Source organism: Dasypus novemcinctus, chromosome 22 (assembly GCF_030445035.2).
Source record: "Dasypus novemcinctus isolate mDasNov1 chromosome 22, mDasNov1.1.hap2, whole genome shotgun sequence".
NCBI classification, from domain to species: Eukaryota; Metazoa; Chordata; class Mammalia; order Cingulata; family Dasypodidae; genus Dasypus; species Dasypus novemcinctus.
In genome coordinates this window covers 73,072,424-73,090,047 of record NC_080694.1, presented here as the reverse complement: position 1 = coordinate 73,090,047, position 17,624 = coordinate 73,072,424, and the positions used below count along the sequence as shown (strand labels likewise).

Here is a 17,624-nt window from a genome sequence, read left to right as displayed (position 1 = left end):
TAAAGAGAAGTGTGTTCCAGGCAGAGTGGACAGGTGTGCACGGATCTTGAGATGGAGTGAGACTCATGGGTTCTAGCAACTGCATTAAGACCAGTTTGATTGAGTAGTCAAGGGCCACAGTAGAAATAGATGCAGAAAGTAAATAGGGCCACGATCACAGGCTCATGTAAGTTACCATATTTACTCTGAATAAGATAAGAACCATTAAAGTGCTTGGAGTATTGAATAGACATTTCACAGATTCATCCTGGATGCTGTCATAAGAATAGTGTTAGTTGGAAAAGAACAGAAGTAAAATTATTCCAACAACTCCAATAATTTATGGTTTGGCTTGGAGAAGACCAGTAGAAGAGATAGTAAGAAATGGTTAGGTTCTGCAAGTGTTGAGGCGAAGGCCTATAAAATTTGCCAATTCAATTTTGTGAGAAAATGATCAGAGTCAGGTAAGAATTTTGGTTTTTAGCTTGAGAGGATGGAGTTGTCATTTAGCAAATAGATTAGAATCCATGAGGTTTGTACAAAATATTAGTGTTCCATTTTTTTATTGAAGTATATCATTCATACATGAACACACATAAACAATAAGTGTATAGTAAAGATTGTGAACTTACAAAATAAACATACATAACATCACACAGAGGTTTCATACATCAACCCTCCACCAATTCTGCATTGGTGTGAAAAATTTGTTACAAACTATGTAAGAGCATTGTCAAAATATTACTACCAACTACAGTCCTTATCTTACATTTGGCTTATTTTTCCGTTTTGTGTGCTTACTCTATGTTCTAGTAAATTATTGAGTAGGCTGTTAGAAATTCAGGAATTCAAGAAGGAAGTTCCAAATATTAGTAAAAATATGGCAGTCTTCAGAGAATAGATTGTATGAGAAGCCATTAGATTTATGGAGATAGCCAAGGGAAGGAAGCAGAAAAGAGAGAAAAGAGAAGATATTGAAGACTGAGCCTTGTGGAACTCCATCATTAAGACCTGGGTAGATAAAGAGAAATGAGCAATGGAAATGGAAGGAGGAGCTGGTGAGACAGGAGGAAAAAGAGAAGCCAGTAATGTCCTGGAAATTCAGTGATAAAAGCATCCCAAGATGGAGAGAGTGATTGATACTGTTACATGGTTTTGAAAGGTCAAGTAAAATGAGAACTGAGAGTTCATCTTTTGACTTCACATTGTGTTATTGTTCGTTTTTATAAAATAAATTTTAGTGGACAAATAAAGTGAAAACCCAGTTAGCATAGATTTAAGAGAGAATGGAAGGTGAAGAATCACAAACAGCAGGTATAGATAGAGTGCAGAGGAGACAATTCATGAAGAGGGGGAGGAGAGAATACCTGGAGCAGTGTTCTTGGGGAAATGAGAAGGAATAGGAACAGACACAAGTCATTGATAATCATCAGGAATAGCAAGGATTACACTGTTACAAACACAGAGAAGGCACAGTCTTGTAAAGGCACCATTACAAAACGAGTGTAGATATTGGAAACAGAACTGTAGAAGTTCTCTTCTGACTGCATCTACTACTTCAGTAAGGAGGAAACCATGTCATTAATTCAGACTGAAGACTGCAAAGATGAGTTAGTGGTTTGCGAAGAAAGGGGAGAAGGGAGTATGTGATGTCTTGGCACCTTCAAGGTCACACTGGAGTTGAGTATTCATGATTTAGAGAGAGACAAGTGTGTGCCTGTGTTTTTCACTGCAAAGATATTGAGGAATAAGTAGAGAGTGGTTTTGGTTTTGCCAGATGAGACAAGAAGCATAAATTGGTTACTGGATTTGAGGATGTATGTGAGGGAATGGCTAAAAAGATATATTGGAATTAAAGTTGGTAAGGAGCTTTAAATTTAAGTTTTTGGTTTTATTGATTTATTTAATCATTCAGTCTTCTTGAAATACAAGTTTATTCAGTTATGGATTTCTGACATCTCTTCTAACATCAGTTTATGTCCAGCAATTTTCCTCTGTTCACAGCTTTAGCTGTAGGCCAAAATATTTGATATATCACCTATGTTATTCAGTTCAAAATATTTTCTAATGTCTTCTTATTCTTTTCACCACACAGTGCTTTTATTCAATGACCCATCCCCTTTTAATGCAGTTACTAATCATACACCAAAAAAGCCTCTAAAGATTCTTGTGCTGGCCATTTCTGCTCACCTTTTAAGGCATGTTGAGGCCAGCATTCCTTCCAAATGTGAATCATTCTCTTTCTAGTCATAGGTTCACACCTGATTTGTTCCCAATATTTAATGCTGTAACCCAGCAGATTACTTTCCTCCTTCACTTCCAAGCTCTGGCTATTTCCCAATTTAGTTAAGTGCAGAAACCAAGATCTAAGCAACCAAGCTCAGCAACAATTTCTCAGGCAGGGCTGCCCATGTCTTTATTCCTTTGAAGCCTAAAAATCAAGCGTGGCATAATGCCACTTTCAGCTTTGGCAGTAACTAATTTGCTGCTGAGGATGAGAATAACACAACACATACAACACACACACACAGCAGAACCTGTTTTCCTTCATAGCCCACTGCCTTTAGGGATCCTCGATATTTCAGTCAAGAGACACCTTTTGACTGACTAAAGCACTCCAGCAGCTGCAAAGCCAGGGTTGCCAGATGTCTTAGCTCAGTGTCCAAGAGTCCATCACCACCTGAGTTCTCACAAAGACTCCTGCCCCACTCTGGGTGCCAAACTGAAGAGGGGCCAGGGTGGTCCTCTCTGGCTTGTTTGTTCAGTGTGACTGAGTAGACATACACTGAGCAGGCTAGGAAGGTATGGTGGCTTACGCACCAGCAGAAGACCAGATGCACACTTTCAAATCAGCCTCCTCTAATTTCTTATTTGATTTCTCCTTTTACCTATGAACTATTTAGACATGTAATCCTTAATCTCAAACATTTTGTAGGTTTTTAGATTTATTTTTGTTATTGTTTTGTAATTCCATTCTGGTCAAAGAGCATTCTTTGAATGGCTCAATATTTTGAAGATTTTGGAACCTTTTTGTAAGAGTCAGCATATGCTTAATTTTGTAAATGTGCACTAAAATAATGTAAATTCTTTTCTCATTGAGTTCCATGCCCTATATATGTAAAATAAAAAATATACAAATATCAAATTTGTAAATTGTGTTGTTCAAATTTTCTAAATATTGACTGACTTTTTCACTGATTCTTCTTTCAGCTCTTGAGAGAGATACGTTAAAACTTCTCATCACCTCTGGACTGACCATGTGGTAGCCAGGCCCTGAGCCTCAACAGACTTGCAACTCCTACACTCTGGTTTATTGGACTTACCCCACTCAGCTAACATGGAGGTGAAGAAGGTCAACCACCACACCAGGGAGCCAATAGTGCCTACAACTGAAAGCAGGAGAATTGCATCCAGCATCCATGTGGAATCTAAGCCTCCTCTTGATATAGATGTAGAGTGGACACAACTATTCCAAGGTCCACAGGATGGAGGAATAGAGAATGGATTAGAGTGGACTTACTGATATTCTATTCATGAACTATTGTGATTAGTATTCAAAGAAAATGTGGCATTGGTGTGGAGAAAGTAGCCATGGTGGCTGCTGGGGTAGGGAGTGGGAGGAAGAGATGAGATGTGGAAGCATTTTGGGGACTTGGAGTTGTCCTGGGTGATGCTGCAGGGACAGTTACCAGACATTGTATGTCCTCCCATGGCCCACTGGGTAGACTGTGGGAGAATGTGGGCTATGATGCGGACTGTTGACTATGAGGAGCAGCAGTGCTCAGAGATGTATTCACCAAATGCAGTGAATGTTTCATGATGATGGAGGAGGTTGTAGTTATGGGTGGAGGAGTGGGGTAAGGGGGTTGGGGGGTATATGGGGACCTCATATTTTTTTAATGTAACATTAAAAAAATAAAACAACAACAACAACAACAAAAACTTCTCATTACAGTTGTGGGTTTCACTATTTCTCCTTTATTTCTGTCAGCTTTTGAAGCTATTTTATTGGAGGCTTACACTGGAATATGACAGTCTAGAAGAATTGTTAGCAGAGGAGTATTAGTGGGTGTGTGTGGGGAACTTGTCCCCGTCTCCTTCCCGCCCAGTATTGGCAGCCGGCGCTGCCCCTCCTTCTCTCCTTCTCCGTCTTCCGCCTAGCCGTTATTTAGACAGCCCACACTTTCCCCTTCCCCTCCCTTGCTCCTAACCCCTTAGCCAGCTTACTGTCCAGTAACCGCCTACTGTCCAGTAACTGCCTACTGTCCAGTAACCGTCTACGCAAGCAACAGCACCCACCGGCACCAATCAAGTCCCTTTACGTATCCCTAGACCCTATAAAACCATGTCCCCTTCTACAATAAAGCAGATTTGTGCCCAGACCTCGTCTCCGTGGTGTTTTTGCTTGCACCGCGCGTCCCCCGTGCCTGAGCGGAGAAAGCGAGGGCCCAACGGCTTCGTGCCGACCCCCCTCCTCTCCTTTGACCGTGGGGCAGCCCCCGTCCAGAGAGCTCACCCGGCCATCCGCGTCGACCCTCCCGGAGGCCCGCAGCTGCCCACATTTGGCTCCCAACGTGGGTGGGGCCCACTCTGACGCCTACCCCCCCACCCTTCGCTCAAGGTAGACTCTCTTCGGCGTCTCCCATTCAAACCAAAATGGGTGCTTCACTCTCCTCCCGTCAGGTCCCGCAGGTTCGGGCCCTGGCTGCCCTCCTGGAAACTAACCAGGTTAGAGTTTCCGTCCGCCAGCTTCAGCGCTACTGGGACTTACTTCTCCCGTTCAATCCCTGGCTCATCACCTGCCCGCTCTGGAATCCTCAGACTTATGCCCGGCTAATCGAACGAGTAGCCTCAGCCATGGAACATGAGGGCCGGGTCTTTCCCCCCGGCCTCCTCCCCGCTCTTGTAGCCATTCGCGCTTGTTTGCAAGGCGTGCCCGCTCCTGAGGCCAAGGCCTTCCCGTGCGATACCGTGGATGAGTCAGGGGAAGGGCGCGGCCGCCAAGACGGTGCTCCCGGTAACGACTCCGATGCCGAATCGCTCTCGGCTCAGTTGGAGGCCACGCTTGAGCTTGACCCCCCTTGCGCCGCTGATTCTGACTCTGACCAGGATGGCGCACTTCCGCCTTCTTCCTCACAAAACAAAGAAAAGCCCACCCAAGAGGGCGCGCTCCCTCCTTCTTCCTCCCAAAAGAGGAAGAAGCCGCACTCCCCGCCCCTTCCTGCTTCTTCATGGAAGGACTATCCGCCGTTGTACACTCCCCTTCCTGCCTCGGCGCCATCTTGCCCCTACCTGGAACCGGCATCATCTTGCCCTTACCCGGGACCAGAAGCGCTTCATCCGCCATCTTCTGATGACGACCTAGATGATGCGTACGAGCGCCCGCCGTCTTATGTGCTGCCGAATAGACACCCCCTCCCGCGCTCTAATAATCTTCTCTTCGAGCCCCCCACTGCTCCAATCGCTGATATGTATCCGCTAAATCCCAATCGTTCTTGAGCAAACCCCCAAATATGGGTTCCCTTCTCCCCAAAAGACGTGCAAACCCTCCGCAGCGCTATCCGAGAGGATGGTCTCGCCAGCCCCCATGCTCAAGACCTCCTTGAACGTATGACCTTTGCCCGCTGTCTCCCCTATGACTGGATATCCCTCGCGAGAGGCATACTTCCCTCGGGGCAGTTTATTGACTGGCGCTCACATTTCGCTGCCGAGAACAAAAAACAAATTGCCGAGAACGCCCGCGACGGCACCCGATATCCTGCCAACGCATTCCTCGGACTGGGGCGCTACGCCATGCCACAGAGCTACGTCGCCCTCCCTCAAGGCTTCTACATCCAGCTAAGGCAGTGTGCCCTCCGTGCCTTCCGCAACTGCGCCGCCTCTGTGCCTGAGCCACTCACCAGACTTTTCCAGAAACCAGAGGAACCGTTCTCCGACTTCATGGCACGTGTCCAGGCTGCGGCCGAGCCCAAGGTCGTCGGCACGCAGGCCCAGACCTCCTTCATCAAGGACATTGTTCAGGAGGGTGCAAACCCAACTTGCAAGGCAATCATCAGGCCGCTGAGAGACAAGTCCCTCCACGACTGGGTCCTCGCCTGCTCCGGAGTCAACGCCCAGGCCTCCGCCGTGGCCCAGGCTGTCCTCGCTGCTGTCTCGGCCTCCAACGAATGCTTCCACTGTGGCGAACTCGGCCACTTCACTCGAGACTGCCCCAACAAGCCACGGCCACCGCCGGACGTGCCCAACATAGGCCATCCACCACGGCCTCCTTCCACTCCATGCCCGCAGTGCGGAAAAGGATACCACTGGGCCCGCAACTGCTGCGTCCCTAACACCAGCTGCAAGCCTTTAAATGGCCATGGGGGCAGGCCTCAGCCCCGCAACGACTCAGCACCCCCGCCCATGAAAGTACTCTGGTCTGTTCCCATCGCACCCTCCACCAGGCCTCTTCTCTCTATCCAAGTCTCCGGCCGCTGGCTCACAGGGCTACTCGACACAGGAACAGAAATTTCCTGCATCCCACTCGACCAGGCCAGGCACCTCCCTCTGACCGATGGCCCCCTAGTGGTGGGAGCCACCGGCCAAGCGCCCTCCCAGCAAGTTGCCCAGGACGTCGTCTGGAGAGACGCAGAAGGTCGACAGGGTACCTTCCGCCCCCTCGTTCTGAAGGAAATCTCGCAAGTTCTTTGGGGCCGTGATATCCTGCATCAGTCGGGAGCCGTTCTCACTGCCACGCCACCGCAGCTGCCCCCCCAATAGTTTCGGCCATTGCTCGCGTTCGACCTCCAGCACCCGTTCCTCTGCAATGGGATACAGAGGAGCCCATTTGGGTGGAGCAATGGCCTTTCCCAATCCCTAAACTGGACATTCTTAAGGGGCTTGTTGATGAGCAGCTTCACACGGGCCACATCGAGCCCTCCACCAGCCCATACAACTCACCAATTTTCTTCATTCAAAAGAAGAACGGGAAGTCCCGTCTACTTCAAGACTTAAGAGAAATCAACAAACACATCAAGCCTATGGGATCGCTGCAGCCCGGCCTCCCCCACCCTACCGCGGTGCCCCGGCATTGGTTTGTTGTAGTGATAGATATTAAAGACTGCTTTTTCTCCATCCCGTTGTGCGACGGTTTGCTCGGTCGGTAGAGGTGGGGTCTGGCTGCGGACGAGGGGTCGGTCCAGCTCTGGACGAGGGGTCGGTCCCACTTGGGACGAGGGGTCGGTCCGGCAGCAGACGAGGGATCGGTCTCACAAGGGGTTGCGCGGTTCGGCTGACGGGGTCGCCCGGCGAAGCCGGCGACGAAGGGGTCGCCCAGAGAAGCAGGCGACGAAGGGGTCGCCCGGAGAAGCAGGCGACGAAGGGGTCGCCCGGAGAAGCAGGCGACGAACTGGGGACAAGGGAGGCCAGGCCCTTGTCGGGGGCTCTCAGGACTGGAGGGCGCACGGCAGAAGAACTACCGCGGAGACAAGGTAAACACGCAAGTCCACTTTACTGAGGGAGAGGCAACAGTTTTATAGGGGCTGGGGAAGGCTGATTGGTCGAAGCCACGCCCTGTTCTGATTGGTTGCTGGCGAAAGGTCAGTGGGCGGTACTGGACGGGGGAGGGGTGGTGGTTAGGGATTGGCTGTCGCTGTTGCTGGAGGAAGGGGCAGGGTTTAGGGATTGGTGGCTGCTGTTGCTGGGGTGGAGGGCAGACTTGAGTTTCCCGCCCACGCCTGGCTGTTGCTGCTGTCGGGGGAAGGGAAAAGGGCGGGCTGGATTTTTCCGCCCATGCCTGGCTGTTGCTGCTGTCGGGGGAAGGGAAAAGGGCGGGCTGGATTTTTCCGCCCACACCTGGCTGTTGCTGCTGTCGGGGGAGGGGAAAAGGGCAGACTGGAATTTTCTGCCCTGCGCCTGCGCAGGGAGAAGGAAGAAGAAGGGTGCCGCCCCACAAGGCATCGGGTGGCGCCATCTGGGAGGAGGGGCGGCCGTGGAAGCATGGCTGCCGAGAAGGGGAGACCCGAGGGCACTCTGTGCCCATGCCGAGCTTCCTTCAGGGGTGGCGGTGGGCCCGACCAACCACCCTATTATGGGGGCAGCGGAATTAGGCCTACCGCGGCCGCTCCCCTGCCAGGCCAGCAAACCACACTTCAGCCCGAGGGGTGACCGCATTTCCCCCTTCTTTTCAAATAAGGGCCAGGATGGCAGCAGCAACAAGTAGCCGAGGCCCAAGAGGCAGTAAGCAATGAGGGAAGCGGGGCTGAAGAGGGAGGTGAGTATGATGGGGATACAAATGTACAATTTGGGGGGCAGTATCTTGCCGTTGCAAGCAAGGGTGGCCAATGTCCAATTCTTGTTGATCTCGGTGGCTATAAGGTCCATCTGCTTGTTAAAAGTCCAGGATGACAGCGCGTTACAGGTAGTTGATCTCTTCTTGGCGGCGAAGAGCGGTAGAGGCAGACTGTGTGATGGTCTGGAGGATCGCAGCGGTGAGGACAAGTCGCGTCAGGGCACCAGCGATGGTGGTGGCGGCAGCGTCGGGAGTGGTGGAGACGTAGGCGAGGACAATAAGAAGGCCAAAGTCTTCACGGGCGCGAGAGAGGCCGATGTTAATGCGGTGGGCCGACATGGGGCGGCCCAATCTGCAACGCAGTAGGGGTTCAAGCGAAAAAAGGAGGGGGGTGGGGGACGAGAAAGGACGCTTTGGATGGCTGAGAAGAGGAGTGAGGTCGAGACAGGAGGAAGCTCCGCAAGCTGCGGGCCGGGGAAAGCGGGTTGCGGGCCGTTTAGCGGGGCTGGTGAGAGGGGTTAGCTTGGCCAGAGGTGGCGAGGGAGAGCATAAGGAGAAGGAGAGAGACTATGTTAATTGGCTCGGCAGCATGGCGAGGGTTGCGGCGTCTGCACTGACGGTAGAGTGCGAGCAGTGAACGGACTTCAGGGTTGGATGGTTGTCTCTCGGGGTGGAGGGTGAGCTGGCTCAGTTGGTGCTGGATCACTCGCATCTGGCGCCGTGCCCTGCGGGACATCCGCTGCTGAGGTGGCGGGTTTGACGTATCTCCCGGGGACCCAGATTGGCTGAGCGGCATCCTTGAGAGCGCGGCGATGGGAGCCGAGGTGCGCGGTGAGACGAGGGGTCGGAGCCGGTGGGGCTCCGACGGTGGTCGCGGGCCAAGAGAAGGCCCCGACGAGGGGAGGGTGGGACGACGAGCAGTGGAGCAAGGCAAAGGGGAGCAAGCACAGAGGGGAGGAGGCAGAGGTGAAGGCAGGGGTGGAAGTGCTCAGGCACGCGCTCCTGAGAGTTTTATTGGCGCCTCTTAATCATAGCGGGTTGGTATAAGCCCCCGACATGGAAGGAGAAAGCCATCCAGCGATTCTCCCAGACCGCCGTGGATCATATGAGGTCACCAAGGTTCAGGAGCAGCAATGCAGAGCGAAAAGATAGGGGTGAGAAGAGAGGAGGGCGTAGGGCTGTGGTAGGGTTACTTCAGACGTGCAAGCGCACACTCCCGAGAAATCCAAGGCTCCTCTTAATCATAGCGGGTCGGTATAAGCCCCCGACATGGAAGGAGAAAGCCATCCAGCGATTCTCCCAGACCGCCGTGGATCATATGAGGTAGCCAAGGCTCAGGTAGCAGCAATGTTGCACGGGAGAAGTCCCAAGGTGAGAAGAGAGGAGGGCGTAGGGCTGTGGTAGGATTACTTCAGACGTGCAAGCGCGCGCTCCCGAGAAATCCAAGGCTCCTCTTAATCATAGCGGGTCGGTATAAGCCCCCAACATGGAAGGAGAAAGCCATCCAGCGATTCTCCCAGACCGCCGTGGATCATATGAGGTAGCCAAGGCTCAGGTAGCAGCAATCTTGCACGAGAGAAGTCCCACGGTGAGAAGGGGGGGGGCCGCCAGGTTATGGAGTGAGGCTGTGTTGGAGTTGCCTTGCCCCACGTTGGGCGCCAGCTGCGGCGGCTTGCTCAGTCGGTAGAGGTGGGGTCTGGCTGCGGACGAGGGGTCGGTCCAGCTCTGGATGAGGGGTTGGTCCCGCTTGGGATGAGAGGTCAGTCCCACTTGGGATGAGGGGTCGGTCCGGCAGCAGACGAGGGATCGGTCTCACAAGGGGTTGCGCGGTTCGGCTGACGGGGTCGCCCGGCGAAGCCGGCGACGAAGGGGTCGCCCGGCGAAGCCGGCAACGAAGGGGTCGCCCAGAGAAGCAGGCGACGAAGGGGTCGCCCGGAGAAGCAGGCGACGAACTGGGGACAAGGGAGGCCAGGCCCTTGTCGGGGGCTCTCAGGACTGGAGGGCGCACGGCAGAAGAACTACCGCGGAGACAAGGCAAACACGCAAGTCCACTTTACTGAGGGAGAGGCAACAGTTTTATAGGGGCTGGGGAAGGCTGATTGGTCGAAGCCACGCCCTGTTCTGATTGGTTGCCGGCGAAAGGTCAGTGGGCGGTACTGGACGGGGGAGGGGTGGTGGTTAGGGATTGGCTGTCGCTGTTGCTGGGGGAAGGGGCAGGGTTTAGGGATTGGTGGCTGCTGTTGCTGGGGTGGAGGGCAGACTTGAGTTTCCCGCCCACGCCTGGCTGTTGCTGCTGTCGGGGGAAGGGAAAAGGGCGGGCTGGATTTTTCCGCCCATGCCTGGCTGTTGCTGCTGTCGGGGGAAGGGAAAAGGGCGGGCTGGATTTTTCCGCCCACGCCTGGCTGTTGCTGCTGTCGGGGGAGGGGAAAAGGGCAGACTGGAATTTTCTGCCCTGCGCCTGCGCAGGGAGAAGGAAGAAGAAGGGTGCCGCCCCACAAGGCATCGGGTGGCGCCATCTGGGAGGAGGGGCGGCCGCGGAAGCATGGCTGCCGAGAAGGGGAGACCCGAGGGCACTCTGTGCGCATGCCGAGCTTCCTTCAGGGGTGGCGGTGGGCCCGACCAACCACCCTATTATGGGGGCAGCGGAATTAGGCCTACCGCGGCCGCTCCCCTGCCAGGCCAGCAAACCACACTTCAGCCCGAGGGGTGACCGCACCGTTGCACCCAGACGACCGACTGAAATTCGCCTTCACGGTTCCTCAGACCAACCATCGGGAACCGGCACTGCGATACCACTGGCGCGTTCTGCCTCAAGGCATGCGAAACAGCCCTGCCATTTGCCAGATGTATGTACGCGAAGCCATCCAGCCACTCGTGAAGTACGCTAACATCATCCACTATATGGACGACTTGCTCGTGGCCCATCCCTCAGAGTCAGGCCTGCATGCAGTCCTGGAGCAACTGCTGCGCCACCTTCGAGACCTAGATCTCAAAGTCAATACACAGAAGCTAACGGTTCATCCACCCTACCAGTTCCTAGGGTTCTCCATCACTTCCACCATTGCGCCCCAAACGCCACACATCAGAATTCCTGACCTGCTTATGCTCCTTGAATTACAACAACTCTGCGGACAGATCAATTGGTTGCGCCCAGCGCTGCCGCTTACCATAGAGCAACTCCAGCCCCTGTACCGGCTACTCTGCTCCAACGCTCCGCCATCATCCGCACCCGGAAAGAGGATTCGCCTCACCAATGAGGCCAAAAATGCCCTGGCCCGGGTAAATAGAGCCATTGAACAGTGCCAACTCCAGCGACATGAGCCTGGAAAACCGTTGTTAGGCCTAGTCTTACCCACTCGGGGAACACCTACTGGCCTTCTTTGGCAAGACGGACCGCTCCTCTGGGTCCATATGGCAAAGAGCAAGCTCCGAAAGATTGGACCTCAAACCACCCTACTCGTTCAGCTCGCCACCGCCCTAGTCACACAAGCCACCCATCATTATGGGTGCCCACCTGACACCATTGTGTGGCCCTTCACCACTGGGCAAGTCACCACCCTGCTACGCAGCTCCGTTGATATGCAAACTCTTATGGAGCTTTATCATGGCAACTTCGATAACCACTTTCCACAGCATCGGTTACTGCAGGGCCTTCCCCTGCTAGAAATCGCCGCCCCCGGCCATTTCCCTTTTCCGTCCAGCAAGCCTCTTCCAGACACCACCATCATCTTCACAGACGCCTCCAAGACTAAGTTTGCCACCGTTGTCTTCGCACCCGGTGAGCACCAGCCACGTTCACACGTGCGCCTCCATCAATCCTCTGTGCAAGTGGCCGAACTGCGTGCTGTCATCTTAGCACTCCAAACCCATCCCCACTGTCCACTGAACATCTTTACAGACAGCCTCTACTGCCTACAAGTCTGCCAAGTCATCGCCTTTTCTGCGTTTTTTCCGCCCGACAACTCAGCGAGTGAAAGCATTAACGTCACTCTCCTGGACCTTCAAGAGCTCATAGAGAACCGCCGACAGCCTTGGTTCATCGCTCACATCCGCAGCCATTCCGGCCTTCCCAGGCCCCTGGCCCACGGCAACCACCTTGCTGATCAGGCCGTTCACCTGCTTCCAGCTGAGACCACCGTCGCAGTCGGAGACCTCATCAATCAGGCCAAGCTGCTGCATGCCAGATTTCACTTCTCAGCAGCTGGCCTCCACAAACTCTTTCCAGACCTCCCAATCCATACCTGCAAACACCTTGTGCGGTCATGCCGAACGTGCGCTCCATTGCTGCCCTTGGGGCCGCTCCAACCGCAGGGAGTTAACCCTCGTGGGCTCCGCCCCAATTCCAGATGGCAACTGGACGTCACTCACGTCCCCCAGTTTGGCCGATGGAAATACCTCCACGTGGCCATCGACACCTTCTCTCATCTCTGCTACGCAACCGCGCTCACCGGAGAAACGGCCAAGCACGCCATCCAAGCGCTCAGAGAATCTATTCTTTTCATGGGCGTTCCATGGGACATCAAGACAGACAACGGACCTGCCTACCGGAGCGCCTCCTTTGCCGAATTCCTCAAACTCTACGACATCACCCATCACTTCGGCATTCCCTACAATCCGCAGGGACAAGGCCTAGTAGAGCGTGCTCACCAGTCTCTCAAAACCCTCATTCTCAAGACATCTGCCGATCAGCTGCGTCGCACCCCTCGCGACGTCGTCACAGAGGCCCTAATCCGACACAACCTGATGACCTTCAATGCCCAAGGCTTTTCACCGGTCCACATGCACTGGGGGCCTACCTTCCAGCCCACCCCTGCACTGCTTGTCCTCTGGCATGACCCGCAGACCACCCAATGGCATGGACCTGCCCCTCTCTTAGCCCAAGGACGGGGATTCACCTGCGTTTTCCCTGAATCAGAGCTGCAGCCCATCTGGGTCCCAGGACGTCTCATCAAGCCCCACACCGCCGAGGCTTCCGCTAACGCTGACACCAATGATCCTCCTAACGAGTTGCCTACCTAACTTGTCTCCTTCCCATCGCTGTTTCCTTTGTAGTTTTCTCTCTCTCTTTTGTCTCCACAGATGATTCGCCGCAACGCGGGTAGTTCCGTTCTTCCCATTGCTCTCATCGTCATGCTTCCCTTCATCTCCCCAGCCGTTGTCAACTCGCCCCATCAACGCTCCAATTGGACCCTCCAGCACTGGCAAGAGGAAGCCTTCCTCATCATCAGAAAACTACTGCCCACGCCTGAATCCCCACCCCTCGCCGTTGGCCCCAATAAAGTCCTCAATCCCCCTGCCTCCCCCCCCCTTCCAGCGGCACCCCCCCCTCGTCCATCACTCCCCAGCTATGGCCCCCCTACCAAGTATTCCAGTCCCCTTCTCGCGTTAATCTATGCATCCTACTTATCTCTAAATACTTCTCAACCCAACCTCACCAAGAACTGTTGGCTCTGCCTCTCCCCCTCCCTTCCTATCTATGAGCCTGTCGCCGTTAACTTCATGTTCAACGAATCCACTTCAGTATACCCAGCCGAGTGCAACTGGAACACTTCCTCCGTCCCCCTAACCCTTCAATCTGTTTCCTCCACAGGACGCTGTGTTCATTCTCATCAAGGTTCCCACCCCTCCCTTAGTGCTTGCTCTAGCTACTCCTCTCCCAGCGCTTCCGCCAAGTTCTTAATCCCCCTTAACACCTCCCAATGGCTTTGCACCTCCACTGGGCTAACCCCCTGCCTCAATGTCACCACCCTCAATGATACCCATGAGACTTGCCTGCTCATCCTTCTCGCTCCTTGAGTCGTTTACCATTCTGACCACGAATTTTTCCGCCGCGTGCTGAGCAGACAAACCTCCCTCCACTTACAAAGGAGAGAGCCTGTCACCGCAGTCCTGACAGTCGCTACCCTTCTAGGTCTTGCAGGGGCAGGCACAGGGATCACCGCCCTCACCACACAGTCCTCTGCCCTCTCCTCTCTCAGACAGGCCGTCGATGAAGATATCACCTACCTTCAAAATGCTGTAAAACATCTAAAAAATTCTCTCAATTCTCTCTCTGAGGTAGTCCTCCAGAACCGCCGCGGCCTCGACCTCCTCCTCCTTAAGGAAGGGGGTCTCTGTGCTGCCCTTGGAGAGGAGTGCTGCGTATATGCCAACTCCACCGGCTTAGTCGAGGACAACCTGAGAAAGGTCCAGGAGGGATTGGATAAGCGCCGCAAAGAGCGAGAAAATGCGAACTATTTTTCCAGTGTTCTCCATACCCTCCTCCCATACCTCCTTCCATTTTTAGGCCCACTCATCATCATCATCTTAGCCCTCACTGTAGGACCCTGGGCCGCCAAAAAAATAGTCCGCCTCGCCAAAGACCAAGCCAACACAGTATTCAGCTCCTTTGTGCAGGTTCATTATCAACGCCTCGCCACTAAAGAGCCACCACCAAGCCACCCGCCGCGCTCCTCCCGCCCCTGCCGCAAACACCGAACCACACACCTGTAACCTCCTGTCTCCCTTTCCTCACTCATCTCCCTCCTTCTCCCCCAATCGGGCGAGGGGTTCAGGAACATCACGACCCCGTTTTGCTGGCGGAGCTCAGTGCGCGCCAGGTGCCGGCGTGCGCCGACCCCAGCAGCAGGCACATGCGTCCTGGCCAGATGCTGTGTCCTCTGCAGCTGAGAGCAGCTGGGAGGGCCCTCTGCTTCTCACCGCCAGCCGGTCCTCGTGGTCTCCCTCCTCCCCTTGTCTTACCCCAGTAACCCGTCCCATACTGCCCCTGCTGCCACCAGTTCACCTCCCCCGAAGCACATACTTTTAAACGAAAGGGAGCAATTGTCCCCGTCTCCTTCCCACCCAGTATTGGCAGCCGGCACTGCCCCTCCTTCTCTCCTTCTCTGTCTTCTGCCTAGCCATTGTCTAGGCAGCCCACACTTTCCCCTTCCCCTCCCTTGCTCCTAACCCCTTAGCCAGCTTACTGTCCAGTAACCGCCTACTGTCCAGTAACTGCCTACTGTCCAGTAACTGTCTACGCAAGCAACAGCACCCGCCGGCACCAATCAAGTCCCTTTACGTATCCCTAGACCCTATAAAACCATGTCCCCTTCTACAATAAAGCAGACTTGTGCCCAGACCTCGTCTCCGTGGTGTTTTTGCTTGCACCGCGCGTCCCCCGTGCCTGAGCGGAGAGAGCAAGGGCCCAACGGCTTCATGCCAACCCCCCTCCTCTCCTTTGACCGTGGGGCAGCCCCCGTCCGGAGAGCTCACCCGGCCAACCGCGTCGACCCTCCCGGAGGCCCGCAGCTGCCCACGGGAACTGTCAGTGTAGCTTTACCAATTCCTCATATCAAGGGCTCCCTCTTCCGTTGATGTGGTGATGATTAATTTCTTTTACAAATAGCAGTGCTTTCTTTCTTCTCCTTATATTTGCCATACTTTTTCACTTGTCTCTCTCAGACCCTCTGCTGTGTCTTGTTCTTTTTTTTCCCTCCATAGGGAAACTCTTCTTCACTTTGAGACACTCTCTTTACAGGGCTGAAACATTTTTGGTGTTTTCAAAGTTCTCCTACCCTTGGAAACCTTCCCCATTTAAAATTTTATCCAACTACGATCACGGCCCCACCACAATGCAGCAATCTTGGGACTCCATGTCAATTATGGGTGCTTTTTCTCTTACTTGTTGTATAAAGTTTGTTGTGATTCATGCTTTTTAGTTTTTTAGGTTGTTGGGGGAGATTTGTGAATTGCCTGCTACTTTGTATACCTAGGACATGTGGCCAAGTGGAGAAATCCATGTTCCTGCCAGACCAGCATCACATGAACAACTATCCCATTTGTATGTTTTAAGATTGCCTCAGTCCTAATACTAATGCCACATAAAAGGTTATACTCATTTCCTGTTTTTCCTTCTTTAAAAAAGTGTCCTTTATGCATCTCTGATATCTTCCTAATGTGATGATCCTATTAGTCTATTATCATTTTAATTGTTCAAAATTTACCAGGTTGTCAGTCTTCCTTAATTTTGTTGTAAGCAAATTTATCTTTACCATTGCTAACCCTTCCTCACATTGTAGCTCACCACTGGGTTCCTTCAAATGGTGAATTTGCTTCACTTAACCACCACAGTGTAAAATTAAAAATTCAGAAAAATTAATGCGTCATTACTGCTTTATTTGCTCCCCAAAAGCAATGGAGTACGTCACAGCAGTGAATGAGTTTCTTTTACTTGGCCAGACCAATGTTCAGGAGCTGCAGCCCCTCTCTGTGGTTTTCTCCATCATTTACTGGGTTGACTTGTTTGGAAATGGAGCTATATTTGTGATTGTTATCTTGGAGCCAAAGCTCCACTCCCCTATGTATTTTTTTCTGGGCAATCTTTCTTCCCTGGATATTGAGTATTCTTCAGTGACCCTGCCCAAGGCACTCTTTAACCTCCTCTCGACATGCAAGGCCATATCTTTCATTGGCTGCATCACTCAGCTGCACTTCTTCCACTTCCTGGGTGGCACTGAGGCCATCTTGCTGGCCTTCCTGGGCTTTGACCATTTTATGGCCATCTGCTACCCACTCCGCTATAGCAACATCATGAACTCCCAGGTATGTGCTCTGCTGGCAGCTGTAGCCTGGCTCACCAGCTTCCTTTATGTTCAGATACATTCAGTCATGACTGCCTGCCTGAACTTCTGTGGCTCTCAGAAATTCAACCACATCTTCTGTGATGTCAAGCCCCTCTTGGAAATGGCCTATCATGACACACTGCTCAATCAACAGCTTCTTTCCATTGTCATGGGCAGCATAGCCATGAGAACTTTCCTTCTGACCCTCCTCTCCTATGTTTATGCTATTGGCTTCCTTCTTCTTAAAAGCCAGTCCTGCAGTGTGCTCCACAAAGCTCTGTCTACCTGTGCCTCCCACTTCGTGGTGGTTGGCCTCTTCTATGGGCCTGTGGGCTTCACCTACATTCATCTTGCTTCAGCCTCCTCTGTGACTCAGGACCATGTGGTGGCCATCACCTACGGTACAGTCACCCCAGTACTGAATCCCCTGATATACACCCTCAGGAATAAAGCAGTGATGTTGGCTCTGAGGAGAACCTTCATGAGGAGGTGTTTGTCTAAAGACTGCTAGCAGCCCTGCTAGGACTGAAGAGACAGGTACTTTCCATGAAGACTTCCACCCCTTAGTCTGTAACAAATGGCTCTACTTAGCAGCTGTGCGTGCAAGGTGAGTGCATGACTTTCAATATTCATTGTCAGGAGTGTCAGAAGTACTTTTATTCACTTGGGAAGAGCAAAAGATATTCGTGATCTTTCCTCAGGACTATATTAATCCTCTGGTTCTTGGCCACAAAGCAGTCCAAAGGGCTTTTGATCCCCTGTAAATTATGCAG

General features: G+C 52.8%; 1 protein-coding gene across 1 annotated transcript; it reads left to right on the top strand.

Annotated features, from left to right (window-relative positions):
- Window positions 1-16,423: 16,423 nt before the first annotated feature.
- Window positions 16,424-17,362, top strand: LOC101446287 (olfactory receptor 12D3-like). The gene has a single exon (XM_058285140.1). The coding sequence runs from the start codon at window positions 16,424-16,426 to the stop codon at window positions 17,360-17,362; it is 939 nt and encodes a 312-aa protein (XP_058141123.1).
- Window positions 17,363-17,624: the final 262 nt, after the last annotated feature.